General features: G+C 41.8%; 1 protein-coding gene across 50 annotated transcripts in view; it reads left to right on the forward strand.

The window, feature by feature from the left end:
- LOC127002431 (uncharacterized) overlaps positions 1 to 1,923 on the forward strand; it is a 64,307-nt gene extending 62,384 nt beyond the window's left edge. For 32 of the 50 annotated variants that reach the window (XM_050868389.1, XM_050868398.1, XM_050868359.1 and 29 more), the window contains 2 exons: positions 911 to 1,009; positions 1,305 to 1,923. In XM_050868389.1, coding sequence (XP_050724346.1) covers positions 911 to 1,009; positions 1,305 to 1,845 — 640 coding nt within the window. In that variant the 3' untranslated portion in view covers positions 1,846 to 1,923. Of the gene's footprint in view, positions 1 to 811; positions 1,010 to 1,304 lie in introns of all 50 variants that reach the window. The other 18 variants (XM_050868347.1, XM_050868364.1, XM_050868374.1 and 15 more) reach the window with 10 other exon arrangements.
- Positions 1,924 to 10,219: the final 8,296 nt, after the last annotated feature.

A 10,219-nucleotide genomic window follows, 5' to 3' on the forward strand; every position in this document is an offset into this window, starting at 1 on the left:
CTTCACCCTACCTTACCTTATCTCACCTTACCTTACCTAACCTTACCTATCCTACCTTACCTTACCTTACCTTACCTAACCTTACCTTACCTTACCTTGCCTTACCTAACCTTACCTTACCTTACCTTACCTTACCTAACCTTACCTTACCCTACCTTTCCTTACCTTACCTAACCTAATCTAACCTTACCTAACCTAACCTAACCTTACCTTACCTTATCTTACCTTACCTTACCTTACCTTACCTTACCTAGCCTAACCTAACCTTACCCTACCTTTCCTTACCTTACCTCACCTCACCTAACCTAACCTAACCTTATCTTACCTTACCTCACCTAACCTAACCTTACCCTACCTTTCCTTACCTTACCTTACCTAACCTAACCTTACCTTATCTTACCTTACCTTACCTTACTTTACCTAACCTACCCTCACCTCACCTTACCTAACCTCTTCTTTTTCTTCCTCTACTTCTTCTTCCTTTTCTTCTTCTTCTTCTTCTTTTTCTTATCATTATATTTTTAGACTGGGTAATATTTTTGATTATTATTCCTATTGGGCAAAGGGTAGATACCCCCCAAATCAGTTGTTTGTCCAATCTCTGCCTCATGTCTTCTTCAATGGGTTATGTATCTCTTTACGTTAGTTTTAAGGTGCTATCCAGTAAGCTTTTCATTACGTTCTCTTCAATAGGTTAGCTTTTGTGTGTTAGTGTTAACCCAGTAGCAGCGGGGATCATGTTTTTTAACCCGTCCGCTGCGATTGGCACGGATTTGGCTTTCACTGGTAGCCTGGTGATATACAGTCCCAGGTCTTTCTCTGCCTCTGTGGTGGATAGTGGAGTGCTTCCCATGTGGTATTGGTGTGCTGGATATCCCTTCACTGGTAGCCTGGTAACATACACTCCCAGGTCTTTCTCTGCCTCTGTGGTGGATAGTGGAGTGTTTCCCATGTGGTATTGGTGTGCTGGATATCCCTTCACTGGTAGCCTGGTAACATACACTCCCAGGTCTTTCTCTGCCTCTGTGGTGGATAGTGGAGTGTTTCCCATGTGCCATTGGTGTGCTGGATATCCCTTCACTGGTAGCCTGGTAACATACACTCCCAGGCCTTTCTCTGCCTCTGTGGTGGATAGTGGAGTGTTTCCCATGTGGTATTGGTGTGCTGGATATCCCTTCACTGGTAGCCTGGTCACATACACTCCCAGGTCTTTCTCAGCCTCTGTGGTGGATAGTGGAGTGTTTCCCATGTGGTATTGGTGTGCTGGATATCCCTTCACTGGTAGCCTGGTAACACACTCCCAGGTCTTTCTCTGCCTCTGTGGTGGATAGTGGAGTGTTTCCCATGTGGTATTGGTGTGCTGGATATCCCTTCACTGGTAGCCTGGTAACATACACTCCCAGGCCTTTCTCTGCCTCTGTGGTGGATAGTGGAGTGTTTCCCATGTGGTATTGGTGTGCTGGATATCCCTTCACTGGTAGCCTGGTAACACACACTCCCAGGTCTTTCTCTGCCTCTGTGGTGGATAGTGGAGTGTTTCCCATGTGGTATTGGTGTGCTGGATATCCCTTCACTGGTAGCCTGGTAACACACACTCCCAGGTCTTTCTCTGCCTCTGTGGTGGATAGTGGAGTGTTTCCCATGTGGTATTGGTGTGCTGGATATCCCTTCACTGGTAGCCTGGTAACATACACTCCCAGGTCTTTCTCTGCCTCTGTGGTGGATAGTGGAGTGTTTCCCATGTGGTATTGGTACGCTGGATATCCTCTCCCAAGGTGCAGGACTTCACATATTTCTTCATTGAATTGTAGCAGCCACTTATTGCTCCATTCCTGTAGCCGGTGATGTCTTCTTGTAGGAAATCCACAGTCAAGGGTTTAATCTCCTTTACGACCAACCTTTACTCTCTGTCCAGGATCAGGTCAGACTTGGCGGAGCAGTACACGGATCAACTGAGGGATTCCGTGGAGCGCATCGTCAGCGGAAAGGGTTGGCTGCTGGGGCCGTCCGCATGCTCGCTGGGACCTTTCCGGACCACCAACTACAGTGAGCTCAAGAGTCGCAAGTAGGTGCTGACAGAGTTGCCTTCCATGTGTGTGTGTGTGTGTGTGTGTGTGTGTGTGTGTGTGTGTGTGTGTGTGTGTTGGTTCAGTAGTAACCCGTCTAGTCCACCCAGAATTGAGCTCTCTTTTGGCCGCTTCTCTCTGCGTTTATAGGAGTAGTGCTAGTGTTTTTATTTTTATTGTTTTTATAGATTATCTCACCTTGCCTTACGTTGCCTAACCTCACTTCACCCTACCTTACCTTATCTTACCTTACCTTACCTAACCTAACCAAACCTAACCTTATCTTACCTTACCTTACCTAACATAACATAACCTTACCTTACCTCACCTAACCTTACCTAACCTAACATAACATAACATAACCTTACCTTACCTCACCTTACCTTACCTAACCTTACCTAACCTAACATAACCTAACATAACATAACATAACCTTACCTTACCTCACCTTACCTAACCTAACATAACCTAACATAACATAACATAACATAACCTTACCTAACATAACATAACATAACCTTACCTTACCTCACCTTACCTTACCTTACCTTACCTAACCTAACCTAACATAACATAACATAACCTTACCTTACCTTACCTAACCTAACATAACATAACATAACCTAACATAACCTTACCTTACCTCACCTTACCTTACCTAACATAACATAACATAACATAACATAACATAACCTTACCTAACATAACATAACCTTACCTTACCTTACCTCACCTTACCTTACCTAACATAACATAACATAACCTTACCTAACATAACATAACATTACCTTACCTCACCTTACCTTACCTTACCTTACCTAACCTAACATAACCTAACATAACATAACATAACCTTACCTTACCTTACCTTACCTAACCTAACATAACATAACCTTACCTTACCTCACCTTACCTAACATAACATAACATAACCTTACCTTACCTTACCTAACATAACATAACCTTATCTTACCTTACCTCACCTCACCTCACCTTACCTTACCTTACCTTACCTTACCTTACCTAACATAACATAACATAACATTATCTCACCTTACCTTACCTAACCTAACCTAACCTTACCCTACTTACCTTACCTGACCTGACCTAACCTTACCTTACCTTACCTTACCTTACCTTACCTAACCATACCTTAACTTAACTAACCTAACCTAACCTCACTTTACCTAACCTCTTCTTTTTCTTCCTCTACTTCTTCTTCTTCTTCCTCTTATTCTTCCTCTTAGTCTTATTCTTTTTCTTCTTTTTCTTATCATTATATTTTTAGACTGGGTAATATTTTTGACTGTTATTCCTATTGGGCAAAGTGAAGATACCCCCCAAATCAGTTGTGTTGTCCATTCTTTGCCTCACGTCTTCTTCAATGGGTTATGTATCTCTTTATGTTAGTTTTAAGGTGCTTTCCAGTAAGCTTTTCATTACGTTCTCTTCAATAGGTTAACTTTTGTGTGTTAGTGTTAACCCAGTAGCAGCAGGGATCATGTTTCTTAATGGTCCCTCTAAGCGAGAAAAATGAGAAAAAATCACCCCTCACACAAACCATTTCATAATACATATCAAAGCATAAGTGATCAGATTATGTGTCATCTATTTTGGGGGGTTTATATCATGGCACAAATTTGGCCCGTCGCTGCTACACGGTAAAGCCACAAATTTGGCCCGTCGCTGCTACACGGTAAAACCACAAATTTGGCCCGTCGCTGCTACACGGTAAAGCCACAAATTTGGCCCGTCGCTGCTACACGGTAAAGCCACAAATTTGGCCCGTCGCTGCTACACGGTAAAGCCACAAATTTGGCCCGTCGCTGCTACACGGTAAAGCCACAAATTTGGCCCGTCGCTGATACCGGGATAAGAGGCGCCTTTTGGCCTGAGAGACAGCAGAGCATTCGAAGACCCTCCTTGCTTGGACTTAATGCGAGTGACAATGCGTTGGCACCTCACTTTCCTCACCACTCGAGCGACCATTATCACTATATACACTGGGTATTCAATATATGCGAGTTCGAAATATGTGAATTCACTCATATGTGACTAACCTAAATGTGCCAAGTATTCGTTTTATGCGAGAAAAATTTGCTATTATGTGAGTATCAGCGCTGGTGTGACTGGTTGGTGAGGTTTGGTGACACACTAGAGGGAGGCGGGTGCTAATGTTTTCCCACACTTTCCTTGCCTATACTTAACCTTTTCCTCCCTCTGATCCTAAATTTGCTATTATGTGAGTATCAGCGCTGGTGTGACTGGTTGGTGAGATATGGTGACACACTACAGGGAGGAGGATGCTAATGTTTTCCTGCACTTTCCTTGCCTATACTTAACCTTTTCCTTCCTCTGGTCCTAAATTAAGTGAGTACAATTTTTAATTTCGAAATATACGAATTCGCTTATATGCAATTAACCTAAATGTGCCAAGTATTCGTTTGATGCGAGAAAAAGTCGCTCTTATGTGAGTATGAGGGAGGAGGTGCCGCCCCCTCCCTTGTTGTGCTTTCCTTCCTGCCATTGTGTCTTTTTAATTTCATGGTGCTCCCTACACATGTATTAATAGTTGTATAATCACATTCTGTCCTGCCTGGGGGTTGGGATGGCATGTTCCTCCCTTCTCCCTTGTTGTTTACCTGCAACAATAAACTATCAATCAATCAGTATGAGTGAGGTATGGTGGCCGACTTGCACTAGAGGGCGCCGGGTGCAAATATTTTCCCGCACTTTCCTCGCCTATAGTTACCCTTTTCCTCCCTCTGATCCTAAAGTTTTTGTTTGTTTACAATGTATTTTCATATTATATTTTACAGTTTATCTGTATTTAATGTGCTTTATTGTTGCTTTAGTGCTTTATTATTGTGAAACGGTGCCGGAATAAATAGTTAGAGGGTTCGAAACCGGGTCGTGGAACATAGCCCACTATAATTAGAGGGATGATAGGTTCAATATAATTAAAGGGATGATGGGTTCAATATAATTAATGGGATGATAGGTTCAATATAATTAGAGGGATGATAGGTTCAATATAATTAATGGGATGATAGGTTCAATATAATTAAAGGGATGATAGGTTCAATATAATTAAAGGGATGATAGGTTCAATATAATTAAAGGGATGATAGGTTCAATATAATTAAAGGGATGATAGGTTCAATATAATTAAAGGGATGATAGGTTCAATATAATTAAAGGGATGATGGGTTCAATATAATTAATGGGATGATAGGTTCAATATAATTAAAGGGATGATAGGTTCAATATAATTAAAGGGATGATAGGTTCAATATAATTAAAGGGATGATAGGTTCAATATAATTAAAGGGATGATAGGTTCAATATAATTAAAGGGATGATGGGTTCAATATAATTAAAGGGATGATGGGTTCAATATAATTAATGGGATGATAGGTTCAATATAATTAATGGGATGATGGGTTCAATATAATTAATGGGATGATAGGTTCAATATAATTAATGGGATGATAGGTTCAATATAATTAATGGGATGGTGGGTTCAATATAATTAATGGGATGGTGGGTTCAATATAATTAATGGGATGATAGGTTCAATATAATTAATGGGATGATAGGTTCAATATAATTAATGGGATGGTGGGTTCAATATAATTAATGGGATGGTGGGTTCAATATAATTAATGGGATGATAGGTTCAATATAATTAATGGGATGATAGGTTCAATATAATTAATGGGATGATAGGTTCAATATAATTAATGGGATGGTGGGTTCAATATAATTAATGGGATGATAGGTTCAATATATCCGAATTCACATTATGCGAGCTTTTTGCAGAACATAACCCTCGCATATAAGGAATTCCTGGTGTATAGGGTCGTGTGGTCACGACCCGGACAAGGTCTCGACCCGGACAGTCTTGATTAACCAATGAACGATCGAGCCTAGGATGACGTCAGAGCTATGACGTATGAGGGAGGGCGGTCCTAACTAGACGCCATTTGCAAACCTCCCCGCCGACGCTCCGCTTGTAAGCATGGTAAGAATTTCGATTTTAAGAGGTCGCGGTCTTAATTTTCGGCATCAGGATATATTGTGCCATGACCACGAATAAGGCGTGATCAACTTGTGATAAGTTTTGTTATGTAATATAGCCATATTGGCATAAAATCAGTGATAATACGGAGTGCCTAAACAACAATGGACTCGTTTGGGGTGCCCGCTAGACAAAATTATGCCGTGTTCTCGACTCGGACAATTTTTGACAATTCATGCAAATTAAGTGTACTGGAAAAACCAATTAAAAAGTGAATGATTGCATAGTTCTTACAACTATAATGTACCATATGTGAGATAAAGCCATGGAAAAGGCTGGAAATGGGTGTTTGCCACGGCTAAATATCGAGTGATTTTTCGAAGTGTTTTATTGATGGAAGTGAATTATTTTTAGCATTAATATGTGCCCCCCATTAGTGTTTACTTCTCCAAATTGAAATATTTAACCTAGGCCAATTGTTTATATTTTTTACGAATTTTTAAAAAAATGATGTGCGTGGTCTCGACTCGGACAGTGTGCACGTGATGTCCGAGTCGAGAACACGGAGGTATAAGAAGGATTTTTTTTTTTTTTAAATGACTCTGTCAATCACTCTCATTTTAACCTAAAACCAATATTAATACTATATATTAACATACGAAAGAAAAAAGGCGTAGTTTTAAGGAATTCAGTTACCTTTTTTTTTATCATATATATTTTTTTATTACATTGATATTTTGCTACCAATTGTTTTATTCCACCTTTCAGTGTCATGTTCTGGATGTTCTTAGTAAGAAAAAATATAAAACATTGGTGTAAGTGTGTTTTTGGTGGACCAAAACATCCGTCCGGGTTGAGACCACAACCCCGTCCGGGTCGTGAACACGCGGTCTCGACCCGGACAGAGAATTCTGGATTTTAAAAACGGCTGTAAAACCAATACTATGATATCTACAGATATGAAACTCATAGCATAAGATGGGGAATTAGTTAAGCTTTCTTTTAAGCACAAAATCTCTCCTGTAGCTCAATAACTTTTTTTTTTATGAATATTATTCACTTTACTGTCCGGGTCGTGAACACATCACCCTATATAATCTTTATCAAGGTCACTATCAGACTCAAAGTCACTCGCATCACTATCTGTGAAGTCGCTAAGGGCTTCATGGAGGGCACGAGCAAAGTTGGCCGGTCACAAAATATACTTTGCGTGGCGAGACATCTTCCCTGCACTGCGGTCAGGTCAGGAAAGGGACACATACCCTCGGGATCCCTAGAGGCTTGGTGGGGGGTGAAGATCAGTGACTGGGAGGGGTAAAGGTATGAAAAGTGTCCTGACAAAGTATGAAAAGCTTCTCAGTCAAGGTAAGGCCATGGCGACTTTTCTAAATTTCCGCCGTAAGCAAACGGCGCTGGCACCCTTGGGGTCAAGGAAGGCGACTGCGGGGTATTTTTTGACGAATATATTTAAAATCGGACGAGTACATGTTTTTCGCTCAGCGTGGCCGGGAAACCCTAAATTACCATGTGGTGAGGTTTGTTCTCGTAAAATTAAAACCCCTCCCCCCTGGGGGGACTTTTGCATCATAGTCGGACATGCGCGTCATAAGACGCGCATGTCAACACATGTGGTATCATTCATATATACGTAAAAATTGCATTTGAATATTTTATTTCTTCGTAAATTTTGTCATCTGTCATCATCTCTTCTTCGCGCGGAGAGGCAGGGGAGGAGGAGAGGAGCCACCGCGCCAGTGCCAAGCGAGACACAGACGGGAAGAGTGTGTCGTACTTTTCTCTCCTCTCCAGCCAAAAAAAACGTCCTTACAAATGATGTACAAGCGCAAGGCAACCAGAAAAAGAGTCACCAACATCATGAGGGCTTATGGAGCGGCCAAGCCTCAGAAAACAAGCAAGAGAGTAGCGTAGAGGCAAGGCACTCCCGCGAGGCACTCCCACGGCACTCGCGCTCTGCGGGAGTGCCGCAGGTCCAGGTGTCTGATCATTCTCCAGTAAGTCAACAAGGTTTTTTTTTTTTTTTTTTTTTTTTTTTTTTACAGCAAAGGAGACAGCTCAAGGGCACAAAAAAGTAAACATTAATAAAAAAAAAAGCCCGCTACTCGCTGCTCCTAAAAAGAATCCAAATAGTATGTGAAAATTTCATGCCAATCAAATAAATGCAAATGGCAAGACAGGAATGAAATGTAAAAAAATCTTTAGGAGCCAATATCTCGAAAATTAGTTTTTTAAACTTAAAATAAGTTCACAAAATCGGTAAAAAGTCTGATCGACGTTTGTTAGGTATCAGTTGAAACTACAACCAAAGGGCAATTTTTTGTTGGAAATAGATTTTCAATAATGTCAAAAGAAAACGGGACAGAGAGGAGAAAATAATAATTGACAAAAGATTGTAACTTTTTTTCTTCGAAAACAAAACAAAAAATCAAAAAGCTACTTCCGACAAAATGTAGATAGGTAAACAAAGTTTCGGCATCTAGCCGAGAGTCGCTTGTTCCCTACTATAGAGAATTTGACACGTGATTCCTGTATGGATAGCTAATTCAGTCTGCCATGACCTCACAGCACCACCTATGACAAAAATGCTCACCTCAGGATCACTCACCCACCACAATGACCCAGGGCATGCATGGTGGGTTGTGCTATGCCACCACCGCCTGCAATTAGCTCGAATTAGGTGTTTTATGGCGAGCCCTTTTTAGGGTCCACCGTACCACAGCCACGGCTCGTGAAAGCCCTGAAAAGGGTCTGCCGACGTTCTCGGGTCAAAGGTCCCTAAGCGAATTAATGAGAAAAAAATCATCACTCACGCAAAGCATTATGTAATAGGTAACAATGCATTTGTGATCAGTTTATGCAGCCTCTATTTTTTGGGGTTGTCAGGGCTAAAAATTGGCCCATTGCTTGTATGCGGTAAGGCCACAAATTTGTCCCGTCACTGCTTCCGGGTTAACAAGGCTTTCAAGGGAGTTTTGGGCACTTCCGGGCATAGCTCCATAATCCTGGTGGCAGTCTGACAAAGTTTCTGCACCATAAACATAAAGAAACGCTCATGGGGACGCACTTAGCCTCCTTTTTGGACTTTAGATATGATTGACATTAGAGCAGGAAGCGTTTAACCTGGTAGCAGCGACGGGCTAAATTTATGGCTGTACCGTGTAGCAGCGACGGGCCAAATTTGTGGCTCTACCGTGTAGCAGCGACGGGCTAAATTTATGGCTGTACTGTGTAGCAGCGACGGGCCAAATTTGTGGCTTTACTGTGTAGCAGCGATGGGCCAAATTTGTGGCTGTACTGTGTAGCAGCGACGGGCCAAATTTGTGGCTGTACCGTGTAGCAGCGATGGGCCAAATTTGTGGCTTTACCGTGTAGCAGCGACGGGCCAAATTTGTGGCTTTACCGTGTAGCAGCGACGGGCCAAATTTGTGGCTTTACCGTGTAGCAGCGACGGGCCAAATTTGTGGCTTTACCGTGTAGCAGCGACGGACCAAATTTGTGGCTTTACCGTGTAGCAGCGACGGGCCAAATTTGTGGCTTTACCGTGTAGCAGCGACGGGCCAAATTTGTGGCTGTACCGTGTAGCAGCGACGGGCCAAATTTGTGCCATGATATAAATCCCCCAAAATGGATGATGCATAATCTGATCACAAATGCTTTGATATATATTATGAAATGGTTTGTGTGAGGGGTGATTTTTTCTCATTTTTCTCACTTAGAGGGACCATTAAGAAATATGACCCCCGCTGCTACTGGGTTAAGAGTATCGACCTTGGTTGTCTTCAATAGATAGGTTATCTTTTTTGTGTTAGTTTTGAGGTGTTGTTCAGTCTCTTCTTCACATGTTTTTCACTAAGTTACAGTCATCCCTCAAATAGTACGGTTTCCAATAGTATGGTTTCGGTTTTATATGGATTGTCATAGAAGATTTTTTAAGGATTTTTAAATTTTCCGATCGTTGCACCAAGTAGCCCTGGCGTGAGTGGTAAGACTGTTCTGCCAGACTGCCAGCCATGCGCATCCCCTCAGTACATGTGTGTGCACAACATCAGGAACACTGTTTTGCCAGATTGAAACGTATGCGCTTTTCTTAACCCGTTCGTGGTCAACCACGTCA

This window comes from Eriocheir sinensis, chromosome 23 (assembly GCF_024679095.1).
Source record: "Eriocheir sinensis breed Jianghai 21 chromosome 23, ASM2467909v1, whole genome shotgun sequence".
Classification (NCBI taxonomy): Eukaryota; Metazoa; Arthropoda; class Malacostraca; order Decapoda; family Varunidae; genus Eriocheir; species Eriocheir sinensis.